Source organism: Temnothorax longispinosus, chromosome 10 (genome assembly GCF_030848805.1).
Source record: "Temnothorax longispinosus isolate EJ_2023e chromosome 10, Tlon_JGU_v1, whole genome shotgun sequence".
NCBI lineage: Eukaryota > Metazoa > Arthropoda > Insecta > Hymenoptera > Formicidae > Temnothorax > Temnothorax longispinosus.
Genome location: NC_092367.1, coordinates 18299984 through 18323371, shown reverse-complemented (window position 1 = coordinate 18323371; position 23388 = coordinate 18299984). Strand labels below are relative to the sequence as shown.

Here is a 23388-nt window from a genome sequence, read left to right as displayed (position 1 = left end):
CGTCGTGAGAGAATTGAGTTTGTTAATGAGAATCGTCGTTATGCTTTTTAAATGTATATACGATATCGCGCGGGACAGACAAAGCGAGAATGATCTCGACGTTTATTAGAACGTGTCAGCAGGCGAAATCAAACAAGGATCGCTCTCGCGCATCCGCACGTGAACGACACTCGTGAATCAAATTCACTAAGCGATACACCCCGATGTGCAACGACTTTCACCGCACTCTCAAATTCTTTTATTCACCACGCACGCACGCACGCTGCACGCACTCACGAGCGTATCTCGCCCGTCATTCATGTCGCTCGAGAGAACGCCGCGCTGAAAAATTGGCGTAGATCAATCGATCTAGGCGTTCTAAACGTTCCATTCATTAGCTCGACAGAAGATCGTTGTCAGGCGTTTCGCACGCTAAGGCGGTTATGCAATCGACCGGTCGAAATCGAAGAGGCTGCGTGCCGTACCAGTGAAACTCCATTTATCGGGATCTTACTTCGCTCAAGAACGAATATTAAAGAAGAGTATTAAAGATAAAATATTAACATAGATTTTCGATGTGGATCGCGAGCCGTGAATTTATGATTCTTTTATTTCGTATTTTTAGATTTCCAATATCTTAAGCATTTGATCGATAGATTTTGATTCTACGAATTACTGAAAATTTGTCATATGTAGGATTCTAGAATTATAATTGCAAAGTAGTAATTTTTTTTATAGAGATCAACATTTTCAGACTTTTCTTATGCAAGATTCTTGATTCTATCCTAGATTTTATAGATCTTTGAAATCGTAATTGATCATCGACTCCAAGTCCATAGATTCTTGATTTAGGAATACTTGTTTTATGAGTTGCCAAGTTCACATATCTTTCGTATCATGGATTCTTGATTATATACGCTTAAGATAAGCTTATCTCAGAAGCTTATCTTGGAAGTTTCAGAAATTTTCTGACGAATTAGAGCTTGTGGATCTTCAAGTAGCATTAATCCTACTCAAGGCTCTATTATCGTAAAATTCAGATCGTAGATTTTGGAAATCTTCGAGCCAGAGAGCTCTTCATTTCAAGGGCCCTCGCTATCGCCAGTTTTACTCTCGACTGTCCTTCCGAGTTTGTCAAGATTAAAACGCTCAACTCGGTATGGCTCTAATTGATAGCGTCGACAAATTCTTCATTCGATTACTCCGGGCAAGTTTATCGTTCGAGCACCTTGTCAGAAGCTAATATTCTGATAAACGGAGTCCCCCTATTCGTCGGTCTAGCCGCTCTGTCGGAGCGACGTAGAACTCCACGACGTCGCGCTCATCCGGAGGATACTCGTCGTCGTGCATATCGCATATCGCGTATCGCAACGGAAATTACACGCACGCACACGTACACGCATCCACCCGCCCACGTAACCGCGCGCACGCAGGACGTATAGGAACGCGCACGGTATGCGAAACTGGTATATATTTACGTTGGCTTCTCCACGGACTGGCGTCTCGCGGCTCCACCAGGTCGTTCGACGAGCGGCTCGCGACGACGTTTTGCGAACGTCGGCGACGGACTTCGGCGTCGACGACGAGCTGCGCTACACGAGGAACGCCATTTTTGGACGTACCGCCGCGGTGCCCGTGCGTTGATGAGTGTTCGACGTGCGTGAGCTCACTGAACCGACATGGAGACCCCTTCCTCTCGCGTTCCCCGGCGCGTTCTCCGATACAATCGCACCGTTGTGGGACCGTGGGGTCCGCGCGATTGTAATGGGAGCAGGACCGTAGCGGCGGACAACATGGCGCCGACGTCGCGTTGTCAAACGCTCCTAGTTGAAAGACGGAAAATTCAACATTTTTTAAATGTTACATTACACTAATTTCTTACTCGACTAAAATCTGAAAAAATCACGAGAGACTCGCCGAGGTCGACGATAACTGACAATCGCGCGAAATCGATGATCGTCTCGCGATCGATGAGAAAAAGTCTGAGGTTTTTCAAAATTTCGAAAGCACCGACTAAGTTCGCCGACTATTGCCCAAGTTCTTTGCAAAAGTAATTTTGTACTTCACGGATGCTTGTCCTAATCGATCTTATTCGTGGAAGATAAGATATGACGTGGGAATAAATGTAATTTCCGATCTATATTTAAATTAAAATAGACAAATGACTTTTTTCCTGCACTTGCTGCGTGACTATATGTTTCTTTCGCACGCGACTATATTTTTTTCCTTGCTGTACCTAGGTATACGTAATTTAGATTCCGCAAGTTCCGTGCGCAATATATATACTTTCCTGAGTTCTAGGCGGCGGAAGCGAGCGAACGGTTCCGCGAGGTGGTGGCACCTGTCGGAACCATAATCGTCTGTGCTGCATACGAACAGGCGAATTTCTCCGCACCTGCGAACGACGTATTAATGAATGTCGGTGTTTAGGCTCGCGCATTTCATACCCTATCCGGCGCGTCTGTGACGTCAAGGCAATTCTAATCGAAGGAGATCTCTTAGCACGACCATAATAGCGCAGCGCAACACCTTATTGATTTACAACGCTTATTTAATTGAATAAAGATTGACAATGTTCTAACGAATTTCTATCTCGAGTGCGAGATCAAACGCAATGACTCCTAATCAAATAAACGTATGTTTTCATGAAGCAATGAGCATTCCCTTAATATTCCTTTCCTCGTTGAAAAAGTAAAGAACTTTTACGACTTCGGATGCGTCCTTTCCTGCATCACTTTCCTCATTCTCTTATTCATCTTCGATGTTTGCAAAGCGAGTAATAAATCGCAAGAATATACGATGTAATATGAAAATACGACAGAGAAGAACGTGCAGTGCCCCCCTTCGAGTGGGTTTCACGCGATGACGTGTAGCGGCGGAGACTTCAATTCCAATTATGCGAATTAGGCGAGATCTCTCTCGATCGGGCGTTGATATCTCCGCGCGTATGAGCGCACCAAATGCTCAGCCCACTACCGCGTCGCATTTCGAAACGCTCTAATTTATTCGCCTTTGTGCCGTGCACACAGTGGCGGGACACAATGCATGGCATTAAATATTACAAAACGGTGATTCGTAGGAAATTACGATATCATGTTGCGATATCGTAGTTACGATACCGCGATTATTGGAAACTGCGGCGCGGTTGTGTAGAACTGCTCTACTCATTCTACTGCATTGTAATATTTATACGCATAACATGTATACTGTACCACTGTGTGTATATATATTGTGTTATATACTATACATGTAAACTAGAATGTCTGTTTTCTATTAACTCCTAAACACCTTTTGATCGATCTGGACCAAAATTTGCATAGTTACTCTCTAGACCTCCGCGGAAAATATAAGCTACCGTGAAACCTATACACTCCATCCTCTTCTCTTGATATCATTTCCTTGACACTTTGTGATAATCCCGGGTAATGCCGGGTAATTTAAGGCAGTATTATGTGTATATGAATCTCTCTCAAAAATCAAACTAATTATCTCCATAAAATAAAGAGTAAAGAAAATTGATGAAGTTGGAGACAAATCATGTGCTTTAAAATTAAGGGTAAAAATTGAGAGATTTATAAAAATTTAATTGATCGGTTTTGGCTTTTAAAAGTTTAGCTCATATAAGTACAATCTTCGTACTTAAGCGTTATAATTATTAAAAATGCAATTGTACATGTACAGTGCAGCAGTTTAATAGCTTGTCGGTAAATCGACATAATATATTGAAGACAAAACAGATTGTGTACAAGCGTGCAACGTATAAATAGTTATGAGTAAACGTTGATGAGTAAATCTGGTACAAGGTTTGCTAATGGCGGACTGCCAATAGTTTAAATTGCCACTGTTAGCTTCATATCAGATTACTAGCTTTTCTCGCCAAGTCAACGTGTCTGACGTATCTCTGTTGGAGATTGATTGGTGCTGAAAAAAGTATAGCGTTTTGTATCGTTTCCCGAATAATAATGCAAAAGTGTTTCGCTCCGAAATTAAAAAATAAAGAGATGTAGCAAGTATCGCGTTTTGATTTATTCATACGCTCCAAGTGTCGAGTTAACACCTACCATCGGTACAGCAGTAGTCTTCTACATCGATACTTTGGTAGTCTAAGAGCGCTTAATTGAATGGAGTAAGTACGCAACTTACGGGACATCCTATAGATAGATACTATGCTCTTTCACGAACTCCAACTTTGAAGCAAAAGTGCGTACTGACATAGTTCTGCTTTGCTAATAAATCCCGAAAGAATTGCTCGAAAAAACTTTTAAATCCATGAGAATTTGTTCGACAAAGAGATTTATTTTAGAAAAATTAATCTGCTGCGAAGAGAGAGAAAGAGAGAGATAAAGAGACAAACAGATATTGTCTCTTTTCCTGTCAAGGTTGTTGGTATATTTAAGACTATCATGTTTCGAAAAATCATTCTACTATTTAATTTAGATCGCTAAAGTGTCAGACCAATTGCCAGACTATAAGATACGATAAGACCAATCGTATAATAATTCTACATTAAAAAAAAATTGTCTCAAGTTTTCATGTCTGAAAAAAGTTTTGACTCATCCTGGAAAAGAATAAAAAAAGCTTTACATTTAACAGACCGTCGAATAAAATTCAATAAAATCATGTTTCTTTTTCGGAAAAACACATGATTGACGCGCGCCTTTTATCTTGTTGATCTGACCAGGGTAACTTGGTCAATTTTTGACACCATATCGCGTCTATATAGAGTTTGGCAGAGCGCCGGCGCCGTTTTCTATAAATAGCGGGTGCGACGCTGACCGCCGCTCGCGACGGTTAAAGTAGCGACAGAGACGGGACGAGCGTATGGAGTACGCGAGGGGGATGCGAGGCAGTGGTTACGGACGGCGAGCGCCGCGACGACAGTAGTAACGGATAGTAGTGCCGACCGCAGTAGTAACGGTTCGCTACTCGCGCGGCCCTTCAGCTCCGGCTCCGGTTTCCGGCTCCGGCTCCGCTGCGGCCGCCGCGACGACGATCAATCGAGCCGGCGGGGAAGGGTGCGACACGCTCGCGTACTCCGGGTCTTCAGATTTCTCAAAGGGAAAGACCACCCTCAAACGTCCCGAATCTGAAAAAGCTTCGACCGGCTGTGAGTCAAAGAGCGAGGCGAAGGAACAGGCCTATAGGAGAGACATCAGACTCCAAAGATCAACTCCGAAGAGTTGTAGAGTTTGCTGCTTGAAAGTTTCGGAGGGTTTACCGCGTAACTCCGGAGCACATCAAGCGGAAGGGACGCGGGAATATACCCCGTGCCGAATTCGCGGGGGTTGATTTTGGTCGCAGCGGTAGCGAGAAACGCGAGAGTCCGTCGTGCGGCCCCTTTCCCCATTCGACTATGTGCCGGCGTCTCGCGGGTACGATCAGGACGCCGGGATCGTCGCCGTCGGTGTACGACGTCGTCGCGACGACGGGACGCAAGACGTGAGACCCGTTTATACGCGTCAGCTGTTTCGACGTAGGCCGCGAGGGACAAAGGAGGTGATTATGTAAACGGAGATCGGCGCTCTGGAGGTCCGCGGTGGCGGCGGTCGCGCGTCGCACGCTCTCGTCGTTGTAACGTCTCCCGTCCCGTCGACGGCCGGTGAATTCCCTCCCCGGTGAAAGAGAAACTAATTATATTCGCCTCGTGGGACGAGGTTACTAACCAGCCAACCCTCCGGCCTGCGCCTGCGTGCGCGACCAGGCGTTTTCCTCGAGAGGGAATACAAATGATGACGTTTTAGACACGCGGGATAAGATCTCGCAAAATAACCGCTGCCAGCGCGAGAGAATCCGCGATCTTTTACGTCCAGTCTGTTGGACGTTTAAAAAACTCTGAAGGGTCAATATTTAAAAAAAAAAGTCGAGACCTATTCAAGGTTTAAGACCTCAGCATCTGGAAGCTGTGAGCTGGAATTTTAGATTTCCCAGGAACTCAGAATTTAAGATCCAAAAGCTATTCAGACGTCGAAAGCTTCAATAGCTAAAATTTAAGCGTCGCGAGATCGCGAAATTAATAACCGGAGGTTTTAAAAGTACAGAGATTCAATGACAATAGTTTTTAGCATGAATACTTAGTTATTGATTAAGCTTCGGCTTGTATTCAATTTGAATCGTATAATCGCAAGGAAATTGTAGATCAATCGGTAAATAAATCTGTGATCGTAATCGCATATGTAAATGCAATCGGACGATTATGGGACGGGAGATTTATGAGTAGGGAGGGGACCGATTAACTTTCCCGGCCGGCTTTATTTTACGATCGCGCTACTTCGGCGCGTCCATCACGCACAGCTTTGACATATCACGCCACGACTGTAAATCGAAATCGATCAGCGCGTTTCCAAAGTATACCGTCTCGCCGAATGCATGAAAAATTGCATATCGTACTAGCCTCCGAAAGATCCGTTCGACACGTCAATCTGACGAGGGCTGTTCGCGATCTGACCGAGTTGAGCCCCGCGCGGTCATTCTGCTTAAATTGTGCATTGTGCATTCCGATTATTTTTTCTGTGCCTCGCAGATCCACAATGGCTCTGGTAATGCTACCGTGTGACCTGCCTTGGTGGCCGGCTGTCATGAAGCAGCTGGATAAGGCTGCCTCGGCCAAAAGCTCCGAAGACCTAATAGACGCGATGCAACGACTGCATGACATGTGCAAGTACGACTCGCGTCACTTTACTTTACACTTGTTGCCTAACGCGCAAGCCGTCTGTTATTTTTATATTTAATATATTTGCTTCTCTCCAAGTTAAATTGCATTCTGCAATAAATGCAACATATGTAAGACGGATTGACAAGCAATCAATTATATAGCATTGTGCGCGATAAATAATAATTTATAACTGCTTCGCGAAATTTATAACTGCTTCTCACGACGTATTGAAACTTGCCGTGCACTTGTTTCGTACAGCATAAGTCTCGACCCCGAGGAAGACGTGCAGGACACCGACCTATTCTCCAAGTTGGGAACCTTCCTAGACAATGATCTCGATCTCGCGGAACGCGAGCAAGTGTTCACGAAGACAATACCGCGAATGGTGGAAAGGGCGAAGGCCTTAAAATCTACGAAACCCCCGCAAGGTTTACACTTCAGTCTCCAGCAGCAAGGTATCGCGAGATCCGACATTCTTCGAAATTCCCGACAATCAATCGTGTAAAACAAGTACTTTGCTATTAAACTATTTCTAACTGTCTCGCAAATCGCAGTTTGTAAGATTGTAAGCTTATGTTTACACAAGTATACACTTCGATGACTCGAAAATCAATTTATTTTGCGCAGGTGACAGCGTCGAGTACAGCTATGCCTTCGTCTCTTCTTTAATCGCGAACGCGTTCTTCTCGACGTACCCGAAGAGAACCGCGAAGACTCATCCTACGTTGCGCGATTTCAACTTTACAAACTTCTTCAGACACCTCCACAAGTGAGTGACTTACGAGCGGACTTACTAGATCGTCGAGGAGAAATCTATATTGAGCGTTTTAAAGTTTTAAGTTTAAGAGAAGGGAAAAAAATGAGTTTTCAAACACTTTACCATTTTCCAGAAACGCACAGAAAGCCAAACTCAGAAGTATCTTTCATTACTACAATTATCTCGAGACGGAGCACACACTCGACGGACGTTTAATAATTTCTAGACAGGTACACGATTTTTTCAAATCTTTACTTCAGATTCCGAATTCGTCGTTAATCTTCTGAATCTTCTCTCTTTTTTAACAAAGTGCAAAATACGAAACTTTTAATGCAATTCGCAGGTGATGACGTCTAAGCAGTGGTTGACTATTGAAGATTGGCTGGAAAGTAACGTACCTCTATGTCCGCTGACGATACGTCACGAGGGACGGTTGGAAAGAGTCGAGTCGGAATCAAAAGTACTGCAAGTTTGTTTCGCGAATGCTAAAATCGGTGGCGGCGTGCTCGATGGTGATATCACGCAGGAGACTGTACATGTAACTAATTATAATCGTCTTATATCAAGAAGATTCTTAATCATACATATGTCAATGCTTCAGATGAATCTGGAGTTCAGAAGAAAAAGATATCACACGAATATAAATCGTTTAGGCTTTATTTTATAATTTATAATAAAAATAAATTAAAGAACATTTTTGAAGTTTTCTTTCGGTCAATTCTCTCTCTCTCTCTCTCTCTCTCTCTCTCTCTCTCTTTCTTTCAAAATAAAATCTAAATCTATTCATACGATATCATAAAGATCATAGACGTCAAAGAATTAATTAGAAAAAATTACACAGATTACAAATCACCTTGCATTTTTTACCTGTCTTGGAATTAACTTCCTTGTTTAAGTTCCGGAATTATTCTTTAACATATTGATACATATTTATTAAAACTCAACCTGTATACATGTATCAAACTGAAATCGATTGCAAATGTGAATCTTTTTACAGGTAGCGACGCATCCGGAGATGCTCGCCGCGATACTATCTGTCGAGGCCTTAGAAGACAACGAAGTACTGATAATCGAGGGTGTCAGGCATATGTCGAGGATAAACGATCCGCGGCACAAGGCGATATTCGAGGGTATCTCGAAGCCGAACGTGGTGAGTGAAGTGCGGGATCTCGGATTCGCGCGGTTTTCACGCTACATATCTGCGATGGGAAGGCAAACAATCGTACAGTTTTCCGAGCGCAGGTAACGGTCTGCTGCATAGATCCCGAGGACTACTCGCGATTGCCGTTGACGCAGTTCGAGGAAGACAACATTTTGAGAGAGTTGAACAAGTCGCTGCTGGGATTCCGCCAGAGGTACGTGCCCAGCAGCCCCACGGACCCGATTAAAACCGAACCGGAGACGGAGGTCGGCCTGGGATCGCGCAGATTGTCGCCGATCGGCGAGAGCTTCAGCAGCACCCCGCCGGAAACGGAGGGCGAGGACAAGGTTTTCGCGACGAGCAATAATTCCAAGACAGGTGAGAGACCGCGAAAAGTGTAATAATTCTCGTAATTTACTCAAACCAGCCTTTTGCCGTCTACGATCTCCGTTTTCTTCTCCGGACAGACAAGCAGCCCCCGCGCGACGAGCGCCATAGATTGGAGAACGCGACGGAAGTACGTAGCAGGCCTAACGGTAAATCGATAAGACCACCGAGTCCTCATAAGGTATGCAAGGATGCGAGTTGCACGAACCGGAGAAACCGATTTATCGTGCTCGGATCTAGCGGCGAGGTACTGCCGGTGACGCGACAGCTCGGTCAGATGTCGGTCTACAGCAGTTGTAACAGTCAGAGTACGGACAGTTTTCATAGCGCTAAAGAGACCATTGATGAGGAACCTGGTAAAATAATTCTAGGATGATTTATAAAAAAGAGAAAATGCGTTTCTATATATATATTAACTGAACAATTTTCAGAGGAAGAGGAGCAGAAGGTGACCAAATGCTACAGCGAGCAGTTAGATACGCCCGAAAGAAGAGGAACTTTCGCGCAACGACTGAAAGATGCTCTTAAGCGAGAGAGTACGGCGACGGGAGTTACTTCCTCGAACACCTCCTCCGGCGAGAGCAGTTACGCCGTTGGTATTAGCGTTAGCGGTAGTCACGTTGGCGATCAAGACATCAAGTGAGTCGAAATTCATGAAGAGATTAATAAAGAATTCATCGAGAGAAAAATATTATAATGTAAGGATATAATTCAGTGATGAGAGAGCAATCGTCTTCGATAAGCGAAAGATTCTGATAAGTGATAATATTTTTACCTACAATAAACCAAAGATTTCTGTGATAAAAATGTCATTTTTTCGCGATATCTAGTAAATCTCGACGTCATCGCGTTTAATTATTTTTCCATTCCGTACAATACAGACAATATATGTTTGATAATTGCATGTATTTTTAATGCATTGTTATTGCATTTAATTTACTAGTTATACTACTTATTTGGATTGACTTTTACCGAATGTAACCGAATTGTAGGGTGAGAAGAGGAGGTTCGAGGGGATTCGTTTTGCGGGACGAGACGGTGGACGAGGAGTTCCTAAAAGAGTCTTTAGAAGCAGAGCAAAAGTGGCTGGGCCGATTCCGGCAGAGTCAAGGTCCCATGTTTCAGAGGAAGGACACGAGTGCGAGCAGCAAGTATAGTTTCAGCACTGAGTACAATTCTGGCGAGTATTCGAAAAAGATCGCTTACGCACGACGTCTGTTCCCCGACGAGGATAAACGAACTGAAGAGCTAAACTTTCGCGTGCACAGATTTTTGTTCCGAGCTGGAGGAGGTCTATGAGCAATTGTCAAAGTGGCTGGAGGATCCGATAGTGGCGGACGAGAACCGGGAGTTGGACGCGAGAGATCGGGCTGTCGTGCGATTCGCCGGTTCCCTTCTGAAACGCGCTCTGAGCGAGTCGTTCGCCGGTGTACCGGTCCAGGAGGGCGAGCCGCAGCCGTTCATCGACGCAAATGACGTAAATCAACAGCACAAGCTGGCCTTAGCTGTGAGGAGTCTCAGCTTGGAGCTCGCTCGGCAGAAAAATCGGAGACAGCAATCAGTAAGGAACAAGTTCGACTAAACGTGTTACGTTTGCAAAAGAGATGACTGAATTTGTAAAAAGGCCCGAGTTTTTTGTTTTCCGAAAATTTATTTTGTAGAAATAATTATGAACGGAATTGCGATTTCTTTGGTTCCTCGAAGAAAGCGCTTGAGACCCTTATAAAATTCATTATTTTCGTTACAATAAATCAAAATTCAAGTGCTTTCTTTTGGAAGCAGAGAACAAATTTAATATGCTTTTAGCAATCCCTTAATCCGGGTTAAACATACGACACACTGTAATATAAAAGCATACAAATGTACTCTCGAAACTTCGTAATAATGAGCAAGTAAGATGGAATGAGAGACAGTTCAAATCGACTTGATTGAGCAAAGCCAATTTAACGTAGAATAATCGGGTGAATGGAAAGTTTCGAGTTTGGACTACAGGCAGCCGGAAATGCTATACAGGTGTCTGAGTCCGAAGGCGTAGATCGCTACGAGGACGCCTCGTGCGAGATGGTAAGAGAGGCGAAGGACGCCCAACGTAGGAAACTTTGGGCAGTCACGTTTACGTCGGAAGTGTTCCAAACGTTGGTCGATGATCATACGACCGTACGCCTGTCTACACCGCCCGCCTCCGAGTCTGTACAGACGGCGAACGAGCGTGAAACGCGCGAAGCGAGCACGCTCGGTGTCTCGGAGGTGATTCTGATGACTTGATCGCATCACGTGTATAATCGCAATGCATGAGACAGCAACTTGTGTTCGACCCGTATTTAAAATCGCTTGGAGGAAGAGCACTTTCTGTGGCTTGGGACTCTTCGGCAAGATGTAACTCGTCGATAAGACTGATATCTCGTATCTCCGGTTTTTTTTCCTCTCTCTCTCTTTCTATATGTCGACTTGATGCATGACGCGCGAACCGAGATCAGCATCTTCATCGTGTTCAAGATCCTTATAACTAATATATTTATCTGTCTCTCAGTCTATCCAATTCTACAATTCACTCACACACTTCTCGCTTCATTCTATTTGTTATTAACCGTAGGGTAAAAATATCGTCCATATACATTCTTTTGATCGTTATGATAAAAAGGCAGAATAATTCTCCATGTGAGCTAAAACGATAATAACCGTATAGCTTTGTATGTTACGTGTATCTCTAGAAACCTGACGTCCGATAATCACATTCCTAGCGGCAAGAATTTGAAATCTTTACTAATTATGTTTATTACATCAGGAAAGACTGGCGTACACGGTGACAAAATAATTTATAACAGATTGTCTTATCGTGTGCGTAGTTGCCGCACGAAAACAGTCCACAAGGAGGAGGCTTATTGCCCGTGGCTACTGGCAACTGGGGATGTGGAACTAGATTGAAAGGCAATCCGCAATTGAAACTCGTTATTCAATGGCTCGCCTCCTCCCTGGCAGGCACACCGAGACTAATCTATTACACTTCTGGCAATTCTGGCCTATCCAAGGTAAAAAGAAATAATACCAATTTATTACCTGACTCTTCACCGTTCTAATTCGCATTTCAGTTAGACACTGTAAGCAGAGTTCTAATGGACAGACGTTGGTCAGTGGGCGATCTGGCTGCCGCGACGTTGAGGTACGCTATGCATGCGATCGAGGAACGGGTGGAAGGAAAGAACAGTCTCTTCGAGGAGATCATCGGCATGGATAAATCGGGTCCTTAGCCCGACTCGATGCTGTCCGTTCTGGTAGACGTGCTGGCTACTATGATCGAGGACAGCCTACTGAAAAACTAATATATCACTATGTATGTACTCTTCCGCGAGGACATACAAAAAGAAAAAGAAAAGAAAACGAACGGGTATATTTGACTGTAGTTAAACGCAAGGCCGATAATTAGCTCTTATAACTCTAATTCGTATAAGCCTAGTCTTATTGTTAGATGAACGTGTTATACGAGTTTCATTTTGACGAAAGGAAGATTGATTCGGTTTTTATTCTTTTGTTTTTTGTTCGAACTACTATTCTCGTCTAGCATATCAAAAGGATATCATGCAAACTCGCACAATTCGTTGTACAAGGCAATATATCAAATAGGGAAGGATAGGTTGTCGCTGCGATATTTTCTAGTCTATGTACGTAGTGTATCGTGCTGTCGAATCAAGTTTGTACTATAAGGATCTAATGGAGAACGAACATAGCGTGATATACCGGACGTTCAGTTGTCGTTAATGTCACGTTGTCGTAAGACAGCGTGGCAAACTCTCTGCAATCATACGTAATAACGGTCTAGTCATGTACGAGAGGTCAATTCTGGGTTTTACTTCGTACAGAAGGCGTAACTGGGATATTTACAGTTACATGCAATAACTAACGAGGCACAATATACTAAACTATATTTTGTACAATAATATTTTTAAGTCGTTCTATACTTTAAGTCAGAGTATATACATATATATATACGTAATATGCAAATAGATTTTTAGAGGGGAAACTTTTAGTATTTTATAATAAAAGATTAATGTGTAGGCAATTTTTTATGAAGGTAAAACTTATGTGTATACATAAGTCGCTGTAACGGAATCGTACATTCGGGTATAAAGAGTGGGTAATATGGCCTACAAAGGAAAAAGTATGCTTGGTAGTATGTAAATCAATTAAAATGAGGTCTTCCATTATTAAAGCAAAAACGTGTGAAAGTATTCTATGATTTATATAATCTTGCTGTACTTCTCATTCAATGATAGGAGTGTCAAAAGCATATAAAATATATATGAAGTATGTATTAATAAATTTATATTACAAGATGGAATTTTGCATCTATATTCGAAATTTATTATAATCATACTTCAATATATATATAATTAGCAATATAAATTTTATTTTTTAAATAATTTTTTATATTATAATTTGACTAAATGCTAAATCGATGTTAACGTAAAGAAAAAAAAAAAGATCTCTTGAAACGCATCACAGTTTTTATTAATATCACACGTTATTGTTAACTGAAATCTGTTAAAACATACCATTTATACAAGACAGCATTTAATAAATATTACTTCTGAACAACATTAACGATATAATGTATGTTTCGGGTGGTTCTTACTTTCTATCATTAGCTATTACATTTCACTTAAAAAAAAAAACTGTTATGTAACTTCTTTACTTTATTTATATTCGATACAACGTACTTCTAGAAGTAGTATTCAAACTATCCCTCGATTAAGTTGGCTGTTTAAACTTTAATCCTGAGTTCGATACTTAGTTATCTAAGAAGTAAAAAAAGACATGTATAAAAACAATAGATTCTATTTACATATCAGAAGAAGAGACTTCGTAGACGTCGTCCCACGCCTTGTCTATCATACAGGATATTAAATTTGTTTACAAATTGATTTATATTATTGCAGCCTTTAGTTATAATACCGAGATACGTCATCAAGCCAAAATCATTACATTGCTGTAAACAAAAAAAATATATTAAATTAAAATAACTAATTAGTAGATATATTTTTGTAGCGCATTCTTCCTAATGCATATATTTAATGTATATAAGTTTATACTAACGTTATAAAAGTCAGCCTTAAATTTCGGGTTATTCAGGACAGGCAGTCGATGGCTCAAAGAACAAGCTGCTCGAAGAACTTCGTGATTTCCCTTCAATTCTCCATTCTGCACCGCTTGCACGTATCTCAGAACGAGTTTCACTCTCGCATGCAACATTTTAATAGCACTGTGCTGCGCCGTTAAGTGTTCAGCCACTGTGTGTGTGTGAAATCAGATATTTAGTTAATTTACTGTTGATTCTGAGTCAGTGTCAACAAAAATTACTTAAACTGCATTATATTACGCACCTACTGAGCATTCGCCTTGATCGTTGTTACACATCCTTTGTACGTGATCGACTCCAATTCTCTCAGCTTCCTCTGTGGCTAACGTGTAAGTTAACGGAACAAATAACATGGTAGCCTCACCGTTAACCAAGTCGATAACCGATTCATACATAGAGACAGATAAGTGCTGCAACCAAATTTCATTATTCTTAAACATATCATCTTTTGATGCATTTAAAAAATAAAAAAAAAAAGAATATTTTCTCACAGAAACATATTTCGGTCAATTTACCTCTGTGTTTTTTGGTCTCGGATCTAGTTTCAGTAACACAGGACTTTCATTAATTTCGCAAAGCTGCTTGTGCACTCTAATGTCTTTCTCGGTAGGCATGTCACCGGTAGTATACCAGCCCAAAAAGTCCATTTCACTGAAGACCTGCTTAAACTGCTCCTCCTTCGTATTATAATAATCCCTATCAATTATGACGTCGTCACCGATGCAGTTGAACAGCAATTCAAAGGAGTTCATAATCTCTATGTTGCGACCTTTCTGTTTACCGATCAGAGCGCCGTACACTGAAAGTATTTCGTTGTCAGAAACAGTTTGTGCTAGTTTGTGGATTATTAACAAAATTTATAAAGTATATGACTGAGATCTCTAGAAATACTTTGCGCATTAACCCGTGTCAAAATTCATTTTGGAAGTTATATAGGCTAGATTCGGGGAGCGCGCTATTAGCGCTATTTGCTTATTCTATCCTTGTGTTACTCCTGATGAGCGATAAAGACAGAATGGAACAAATAACATGGTAGCCTCACCGTTAACCAAGTCGATAACCGATTCATACATAGAGACAGATAAGTGCTGCAACCAAATTTCATTATTCTTAAACATATCATCTTTTGATGCATTTAAAAAATAAAAAAAAAAAGAGAATATTTTCTCACAGAAACATATTTCGGTCAATTTACCTCTGTGTTTTTTGGTTCATTCAATGATTCAATAGCGCTAATAGCGCGCTCCCTGAACGCAGCCATAGAGGTTTAGGGTGTAATTTAATTGGCAAATGCGAGGAATTGCGCCCTGCTATCGGGCTTGCTGTTAATTATCGAGAAAAGGATCTCACCCAACTGATCGCTGCCTTCCTGAGCCCTGAGTCTGGTCCAGTGCTCGCTGACGTTCATGATCACCAGCGGATGCAGGCTGATGGACACGGAGCCGACGGTGCCCGAGGATGCCATGACTTTGACACTCCCGGACACCCTCGGGTTCCTCTCGGAGGTGTCCTCATCGATCTCCATCGCCGTTTGCTCGCTTGTATTTTCTTCAGGCACGTCGACCTCCATGTCGCTCCCCGGAGTTCCCGCTCGCTGTTCTCGCTAGGCTTCGCCCGGATCCGTGGAAACCGGCGCGGCGATTCCGGAGAAGATAAGACTGGAGAAAGAGAGGAGCGAACGACTGTACCGTGGGAATTGATCGACACGAGTGCGCGATTCTCTCCGAATCAACCGAGACGTCTGTCGTGCGATGATCAGCGCGATCCAGCACGGACGGCCATCGCGTCGATTCTTTCTCGCCGAGGAAGAGAGGTCGCGTCGCGTCGAGAAAGAGAGATCGATATCTCGAGATACGTCGACCGCAGGACCTCCAACCTCCAACCTCCAACCTTCAATATATTTCTATTCAATGCAGATTAATTTTAACTCACTTCCTATCTTTTTCTAGTTCTAAGAATTAAAAAAAGTAGGTTAAATCGAGATTAAAGTTAACCTACATCGGTAGAAATGGACATCATTTTTCTTTCACTCCGTCAAACGCGATGAAAGATTGACAATTCTCTTATTCGTGCTTGCAATTTGATTTTATATTTAAGATCTGTAATTTCTGTTGTTTATTTCTACCAATGTGGATTAACTTTAATCTCGTTTTAACTTACTTTTTATTTTTATCCAATTTTTAGAATAAGAAAAATGGACAGGTTGAAATGGACAATATGGACATATGTTATGGATCATGTTATCATGTTATCGGCTCGTGATTTCCGCCCTTATAATTACCTACGGCGCAAACGTCGGAGGCGCCAGGCGCGCTAAGCGCCGGAAGTTCGTACCTTTAAGGGCGTGCACAACTGAGTGACCCACGTTTCGCTGCGGAGTCAGCGGAGGTGCGGAATTTTGCCCGGGGCCCGGGTCGGCGTGTCAGCGACTCATCCGTTTGTCATCGTTTAAAGGGCAAAGGCGAACGATTTGCCTCGTCACTCGTCACGGGAACACTCGAGTGTATGTATAATGGTGAATTACTCTGATTACGCCTCTTCCCACCTGCGTTCGGCCGAGTGAGACTCGCGTCACGTATGTACAATCGCGACGCCTCGTCGGGGGCCTCGAGTATACGAGGCTACGAGCTACGAGAGTACGAGGGTAAATCACGATCGTTTCGAAGCGTATAAGCGTATACGTGAGGTGGTATTCACGCGCGTGTACGCACTCGTCCGAGATCGCGAGACTGTGGCTGGTCCCCTTGTCGACGGGAACCATCTCGGTCAGTCCCTTCTTGGGGACAGAAAACCCGTCCCGCCCCTTCGCTGAGTAAGTAAACTCGAAAGCGAGTCTATTTACGAGTTGCGTTTCTAGGTTAGATGGGCGATCGTGTTGGCAAAACGCGCGGTTGACCGCGGAGATCGGCGAGATCTGTCGGGCACGTATCACGTCGGGACGTCGGCGCCTAGGACGACGAGAGAGAGAGACGCACATGCGACAGCTCGAGAATTGCCTTGTCGACGTACACCTTCCTCGGATCCCGACGATCGCCACGGCGTGAAACTTCATGGTGCGAACTGTAACGTCGGCCGCATTCTGATCGTAGAGCGTGCCCCTCGGCGAGTTCCTCGTTAAGATTAGATCAGGCGATGTGAGAGGCTACGTGAAATTGTAGGTGTTCTTAACGCGCATCCTGGAAAAGTATCTGCCCTATTACGAGCCTGGAGTAATTCGGAACGATGGATAAAATCGTCAGAATACCGCAACTGAGACATTTACTCGGGGAGTTTCCCGGAAATATGAAGTTCTGTTTCGCTTACGGATCAGGTGCGTTTAAACAGATTAATAACGACGGCGAAAACATGCTGGATCTCATATTCGTTGTACGAAACGCTAACAAGTGGCACACCGAGAATCTGACGAAAAATCCCAAGCATTACGCTCAACCGTTAAGATTTCTTGGCCCTAAAGCGATCACTAACGTCCAAGAAGGATTGGGCGCCAAGATATTTTACAACACATTGGTGAGAACGAGCGAAGGCCAACTCGTCAAGTACGGAGTAATCTCTGAAGTTTCCTTAGTGGAGGATTTGTTGGACTGGAACGATCTGTATTTGGCAGGGAGATTGCACAAACCGGTTAAAGTATTGGTGGAGCCGGACGAGAGTTCTCAACTGCGCACCGCTCTAGTGCAGAATTTACATTCGGCCGTACACGCAGCCCTGCTGTTGTTGCCTGAGCATTTTACGGAGGTTGACTTCTTCAAAAGAATCACCAGTCTGTCCTACCACGGCGATTTTCGAATGATCTTTGGCGAGAATAAAGATAAGATCAGCAACATCGTGTTGCCACAGTTGCATCATTTCAAGCAGTTGTACGAACCAATCTTGAAACATTTCGACAATTACGTAGATATTCCAAAGTCAGATCACATGGCTGTTACGTGTCATCAGGACACTAGTCCGGCGACTAGAGTCCATCACTTGAATCACTTACCCAGAACACCGCAGGTTAAACTAGTCAGGGCATGGTCTCACGGCCCAAGATCGAAAGATACGGAAGATTGCCTGCGCGCGATCGCACACGATCCGGAGTGTTGCGAGATATTGGAGCGGTGCTTGAAAGAGATCGTTTGGAGGTCCAGCGTGACGCAAAGCCTAAAGGGAATCGTAACTGCCGGGCTCGTAAAGTCCGTTAAGTACAGCAGCGCCAAGATAATTAAGATGTTACAATCCAATCCACTATCTGATCCGAATAAAATCAATAAAATTGTTCAGACCGTTGTGAAGAAGACAGAGTCTAAGAACGCCGAGAAGCGCGTCGAGTAGTTACCATTATTCTTTTAGAAAAAGCTTCAGTCCTGATATATGTATATACATACATTTGTAAATTCTTATACGAAGCCTGTATCACAAATAAAGTGGATAGTTGCACTCAACAATGTAATATTTTATTTGTAGGTATTATTTGATGCCTTCAATTTGTGGTATACGCTCGTAAATCAGTAAAGCTATTTTTTGTTGTTGCTTAAAAAGAGAGTCTCGTTCCATAAATTGAAACGTTGCCTGCTAAAATATATTGTTTAATATCGCGAGAATTTAAGAGATTATTTTTACGTATAGTCATTTATATACACTTGTCATTAAAGATTTAACTTATAATGGTTTTGTCGTGTTTTCAGTATGTAACTAGACTATGACAGCGATGGATTCCGATTCCGAGAGTCAGGATAGCGACGACGGGCGGCGATTTCGTTTCGAGGCCACGCGCAAGGATTCGGTCGCACCTGTGGATACCACAGATCGAACGAAGACTAGGAAGAAGCACAAATCGTCCCATAACGAGAGTTATCGAGACAGGAAGGAACGGTCCAAACACGAGAGCGGTAGCAAGACGGATGACAAGGATCTCAGACACTCCGCGAAGCATTCGAAGCACGAGTCGAGAAACTCGAGACAGGAGGATAGCAAAAATTCGCACAAGGACCACAGGGAAAGTAGGTCTGGATTCGCCACGAATGACAGAGGTTCCAGAAATTCCAACGGGGGTGACGCGAGGGAGAGATTGCGTGACTCGAAACGGCAATCGGACAAGGATCGGAGCGTCCACCGGGGGCAACGCTCGCGAGAACATTCGTACGAGAGAAACCACCACGATGAGCGGGCAACGAGCGATAAGCATCGTGGTCGATATCACGAAAGACACAAGCATCGTTCACGCGATAGAAGCCGAGATAGATCTCATCAGTCGAGTAGACTGATTAAATCTTCGAACGACGATCATCGATCTCGAGAGGATCACGGGAGACACGATTCCTCCAAGAAGATATCGGTAAAGGAGAATAGGTCGCAAAATTCAAGGGACTATTCCTCGCCTAAGAACACCGAGCGAGAGCGCAGTCATAGCGAGACTCGTTCGGACGAGAATACCAAGAAGGATTCGTCGATAGAGGCTCAAGACTGCAAGGATTTGGATCTATCGCAATTCGACGTTCTGTCGGAGACCGATGAGAACATGTCCGACGATCGGGATTCCGAGAGCCGAACGTCGTCTCCGCACTCGCGTAAAGTCAAGTTGAAAAGGCACGATTCCGAAATCCGGTCGGAAAGTCGTGCGACAAAGCGAGAGAACGACGACGGAGTCAGCGAGAAAAAACGGCGGGAGGAATTAAAGGTAAAAGGAGGGAGTTGTGATCCGGCATCTAGTTCCAGTAATAATTATCCTAGCGCCGTTTCAGATTCCTTACTCGGCTCTGCATCGCACGCGACGCTCTTGGTAACGCGTATGGACTCTGAGAGAGAAAAGTCTGAGTATCGTGAAGAGGAGAGACGGCTTTACGATAGTAACGTCGAGCGTTCGAGTTCGGGAGAGAAATATTCGCGTTCTAGTGCTTCTTCGGATGAGACGCGATTATTGGAGAAAGATACGGATCAAACCGGATCCACGTACGGTCCGCTTTTACCACCGAGCTTCGTGCCTAACGCGTCTGGTGATGAGCTTGATTTTGACAAGTCGAATATTGACGAAAATAAAATCAACGATGAGGTCGATGGAAAAAATGTGAATTTCATCGGACCTTGCTTGCTACCTCGGTTAAAAGATCGTCGAAGATCTGATGATGGGCAAGATGACACAGCGGATGCTTCTGCGACAGAAGTGGACGCTGTTTTCGGGCCAGTACTGCCACCACATTTGTTACAACGACAACGAGAGAAAAAATCGCGGGATAGAATTATCGGCCCCGTGCTACCCGACACTCTGGAATCGCGCGAAGAAGGTTTGACTGCTTTTCCGGAATCTGATGATGATTCTGCGATAGGTCCTCTACCTGTGGATCACCCAGCTCTAAGAACTAGCCGTGTGCACGAACAGTTAGATTTGCGAGCACAAAGAATTAGGGATGAAAAATATTCGGAAGAGGTAAAGAAAAATATATTTTTTTTCTAACTTTTTTGGATTTTTGCCCTCAATACCATTTTATTGTCTAGTTATCCTGGGATCGATTTAAGTTTTTATTCTTGTTCTTGTTATTTGTATCATAGTGGAATAATGTTATCTGTTTAAAATTTCTTATATGTGGAGTGACAGGAAAATCAAATGAGTATTTAATATAAGAGAATTGTTCTATCCAATCAACATGTTCTATCCAACCAATGCGTAAATAAATTGCTTATATGGATGGATTATTAGTTATCAATGAGAAAGAAAAGTATTCGTATTTTAGATTGATTTCGGAAATAAACGCGAGGAATGGATGACCGAGTTACCACCCGCTCAAGCTGCTAATCTTGGATTAGGCCCGCGCAAATTCAGACTTCGAGATGGCCCAGATATGTCAGATAGATCATGTTGGACTGACACACCAGTACAAAAAGCTCAGAAGCAGATGGACTTGGTAAATAAAAAAAAAAATTTGCTACTATACATCGCTGTTTCAAATGCGAGGCATTCCATGTTATTATTAAGGCTTTAGAATTTTATATATATATGCTTATGCTCGTCGCATTTTTTTAGGAAACAAAAAGATTTAGAGAATCAGAGAAAAAACTCAGAGAATCAGAGAAAAAACGTGTAAATGAATTTCAAAAAAAGGAAGCAGACAAAAGTGGAAAACGCGAGAAATCATTATTAGAAATGCATCAAAGCAAGGTCGCCAAGAAAAAGAAGGTAACTTGATTTGTATTTTTTTAAGTTATGATCTATTAATTTTTTCCATACATTCGTATACTTGCTGTACTAGGGATTGTATGTATATACATGTATATGTCTTATTTTACAGAAAGAGGAAAAAGAAGCGAGACGGGCTGGAATATCGACGAGAAGGCCATTTGATAGAGACATCGATTTGCAAGTTAATCGATTTGATCAGGCACAAAAGAAGTCTATTCTGGTGAAAGCGCAGTTGCTCGACGATAGGTTCTCGCGTGGGCAAATTTAACACGGGTTCGAATTTTTACGGGGATGAAATTATGGTAATTGTAAATAATTGTGAATTGTAAAGGGAATTATATTCTGTATTACATACATTGATTTGCAATCGATTTGATGAGACACAAAGAAAGACTATTGATGAAAGTGTAGTTGCTCGACGATAGATTTTCGCGTAGACAAATTTAACGAGTTCGAATTCTTACGGGGATAAAATTACGATAAGTGTAAATAATTGTAATGGAACTTAGACTCTATATTAAATATATATTCGGAAATTGGCAGAGATACTGAATGATGTTTAACGGTGCCTTGAATTAACAGAGTTCTTGCCATCTTGACTGACAATTTTACATAAATGTTTTAGCAGAATACGCACGTCAGCTTCGTTACATTCGTGTCTTGTTAATCGTGATTTTTATAAAACCACATTTTACTGTCGGAGTCAACTAACTTTCGTCAAACTTTATTTCGATTTTAACCTCAGTTCCTTTTTCCGAAACAAATGTGTTGTAAATTGTATCACGAATGCGGATTTGATTTTGTATTACGGTTACAAATCGAACGTGTTGTTTTAGATAAAGCTTTTCCAGTCATATTTCCGGCACATTGTATTTTGTAATGTACGATGCAACGATGCATAAATTACAATCGAACGAAGATTTTATAAATACCGTGACTCATGTATATAGCATTGTTCTGTGTGTGATGCATCATAAAAACGACAATGACGTATGTAATAATAATAACGATTGTACGGATTTCTGCTCATGTATAAAATAGGTATGCCGCTCGTTGTTTGTTCGTCGTATTTTCTATAAGTGAGACAGTACAAAATAGTGCGACACTTTGGCATTGTTGATACGTATCTTGAAAGATACATATCGGCGTGGCTACAGTAAGTACAAGTAAAATTACATTGTCACACTTGTACTTTCGAGACACTTCTGATTTTACGTACACGTTTCCAAAGGCGGTTCTATATTTTCGGTGGGCCTGAAGTTTAATATTCCCGGAGTTATATTATTTTAATTGACTTTGCGTGAGAGACGTTCATTTTATGCGTATTAAAAAGGCAATTGAAAATTTGGTATCTCAAGGATCTGAAGGATCTCAAACTTGATTGGTTTGTTGATTTGTGGATTAGCCATCGCACTCTATCATATATAGATACGATTATCAGATTTATACTATTCGACGATTGTTTATTTCCTGCTGAGAAATTATGTAAATCTCTCGAGTTTCTACATATAAAAATAAAATATGTTTTGATTAAAATTGTCTTTCTGTCCTCTTTTCCTTTCACTTGTAGACGTTAGTCAATATATGTTATATACAGCTTTTACTTGATTGAACAACGCGGTATCGGTTAGTGTTTTATTTTTTTAGAAGATAGGTAAATGACGAAATAAAATAAGTTTTCGGTTCGAGAATAGAGAAATCTTTCTTCTATAGTTTTCAAATCATATATAGTCTGTTAGGAATTTCTTGAATAAGCTTGGCAAGTTAATCGCCTATTAAGTTAACAGTTAAGTTACTTGCAGTATTTCGTTAACATAGATACACTGGACGCATAAAAAGAAAGAATATATCAGGGACACCAAATTAATGTCGATTAAATGGATTAAAAACCTAAGTCGCCTTAGAGATCTTGTAATTATATTTCCACAATTATTTTTCAATAATCAGATAATCACTTTGCTCACGGCTGTAAGAATTAATGTTTAGATGATATCAATTTTGAAGTCTCATAAGTTCATTGATCTTTAATAATATTTTGTTGGCGGTTTTCTGTAACTGCATAGCGTTATACTTTTTGCCTTTAAAATGAAATAATTATTAGATATTGATAATTTTTATTTCAAAGAGATACTACATACAGATATTACATAATAAGATAATATTATTAGATGATATAATAAGATAT

At 42.1% G+C, this 23388-nt stretch overlaps 5 protein-coding genes across 13 annotated transcripts in view; 3 read left to right on the top strand and 2 right to left on the bottom strand.

The window, feature by feature from the left end:
* Jbug (filamin-type immunoglobulin domains fbug) overlaps positions 1-1669 on the bottom strand; it is a 35632-nt gene extending 33963 nt beyond the window's left edge. The window contains exon 1 of the mRNA XM_071789698.1: positions 1458-1669. The gene's annotated coding sequence lies outside the window, so the exon portion shown is untranslated. The remainder of the gene's footprint in view (positions 1-1457) is intronic.
* Positions 1670-4751: 3082 nt separating this feature from the next.
* On the top strand, positions 4752-13509 carry LOC139821052 (uncharacterized). 2 transcript variants are annotated; one of them, XM_071791773.1, is made up of 15 exons: positions 4752-5475; positions 6500-6637; positions 6890-7086; positions 7259-7400; positions 7522-7618; positions 7732-7926; positions 8386-8538; positions 8631-8907; positions 8997-9272; positions 9348-9555; positions 9909-10096; positions 10185-10477; positions 10930-11163; positions 11763-11945; positions 12006-13509. In XM_071791773.1, the coding sequence occupies exons 2-15, from the start codon at positions 6507-6509 to the stop codon at positions 12162-12164; spliced, it is 2733 nt and encodes a 910-aa protein (XP_071647874.1). In that variant the 5' UTR covers positions 4752-5475; positions 6500-6506; the 3' UTR covers positions 12165-13509. The 2 variants fall into 2 exon arrangements, with proteins under 2 accessions (XP_071647874.1, XP_071647875.1); XM_071791774.1 differs by lacking the exon at positions 10930-11163 and having other exon boundaries at positions 4756-5475.
* On the bottom strand, positions 13401-16525 carry Csn6 (COP9 signalosome subunit 6). 2 transcript variants are annotated; one of them, XM_071791789.1, is made up of 6 exons: positions 16385-16525; positions 15401-15708; positions 14566-14849; positions 14295-14460; positions 14008-14201; positions 13401-13900 (listed from the first exon to the last, which is right to left on the bottom strand). In XM_071791789.1, exons 2-6 carry the CDS (start codon positions 15618-15620, stop codon positions 13760-13762), a joined length of 1005 nt encoding a protein of 334 aa, XP_071647890.1. In that variant the 5' UTR covers positions 15621-15708; positions 16385-16525; the 3' UTR covers positions 13401-13759. The 2 variants fall into 2 exon arrangements, with proteins under 2 accessions (XP_071647890.1, XP_071647889.1); XM_071791788.1 differs by having other exon boundaries at positions 15401-15953; positions 16385-16522.
* Positions 16406-22739, top strand: LOC139821053 (uncharacterized). 7 transcript variants are annotated; one of them, XM_071791776.1, is made up of 6 exons: positions 16409-16553; positions 16908-17103; positions 18715-20453; positions 20758-20928; positions 21048-21200; positions 21313-22739. In XM_071791776.1, exons 3-6 carry the CDS (start codon positions 18729-18731, stop codon positions 21469-21471), a joined length of 2208 nt encoding a protein of 735 aa, XP_071647877.1. In that variant the 5' UTR covers positions 16409-16553; positions 16908-17103; positions 18715-18728; the 3' UTR covers positions 21472-22739. The 7 variants fall into 7 exon arrangements, with proteins under 7 accessions (XP_071647878.1, XP_071647877.1, XP_071647876.1 ...); XM_071791775.1 differs by having other exon boundaries at positions 16908-17360; XM_071791778.1 differs by lacking the exon at positions 16409-16553 and adding an exon at positions 16643-16815 and having other exon boundaries at positions 16908-17360.
* LOC139820905 (phosphatidate cytidylyltransferase, mitochondrial) lies at positions 17273-18361 on the top strand. Its single transcript, XM_071791490.1, has one exon. It carries the CDS (start codon positions 17273-17275, stop codon positions 18359-18361), a length of 1089 nt encoding a protein of 362 aa, XP_071647591.1.
* Positions 22740-23388: the final 649 nt, after the last annotated feature.

Excerpts from the sequence above, each read along its gene's own strand:
- Csn6 (XM_071791789.1), bottom strand. The coding sequence starts at position 15,620 with ATGGAGGTCGACGTGCCTGAAGAAAATACAAGCGAGCAAACGGCGATG. Across the intron at positions 14,850-15,400 it reads GGAAGGCAGCGATCAGTTGG|TGTACGGCGCTCTGATCGGT; the intron begins GTGAGATCCTTT and ends AAATACTTTCAG. Across the intron at positions 14,461-14,565 it reads CGAGACCAAAAAACACAGAG|CACTTATCTGTCTCTATGTA; the intron begins GTAAATTGACCG and ends ATTTGGTTGCAG.
- LOC139820905 (XM_071791490.1), top strand. The coding sequence starts at position 17,273 with ATGGATAAAATCGTCAGAATACCGCAACTGAGACATTTACTCGGGGAG.
- LOC139821053 (XM_071791777.1), top strand. The coding sequence starts at position 18,729 with ATGACAGCGATGGATTCCGATTCCGAGAGTCAGGATAGCGACGACGGG. Across the intron at positions 20,929-21,047 it reads CTCAGAAGCAGATGGACTTG|GAAACAAAAAGATTTAGAGA; the intron begins GTAAATAAAAAA and ends GCATTTTTTTAG. Across the intron at positions 21,201-21,312 it reads AGGTCGCCAAGAAAAAGAAG|AAAGAGGAAAAAGAAGCGAG; the intron begins GTAACTTGATTT and ends CTTATTTTACAG.
- LOC139821052 (XM_071791773.1), top strand. The coding sequence starts at position 6,507 with ATGGCTCTGGTAATGCTACCGTGTGACCTGCCTTGGTGGCCGGCTGTC. Across the intron at positions 7,087-7,258 it reads CTTCAGTCTCCAGCAGCAAG|GTGACAGCGTCGAGTACAGC; the intron begins GTATCGCGAGAT and ends TATTTTGCGCAG. Across the intron at positions 9,556-9,908 it reads GTTGGCGATCAAGACATCAA|GGTGAGAAGAGGAGGTTCGA; the intron begins GTGAGTCGAAAT and ends ACCGAATTGTAG.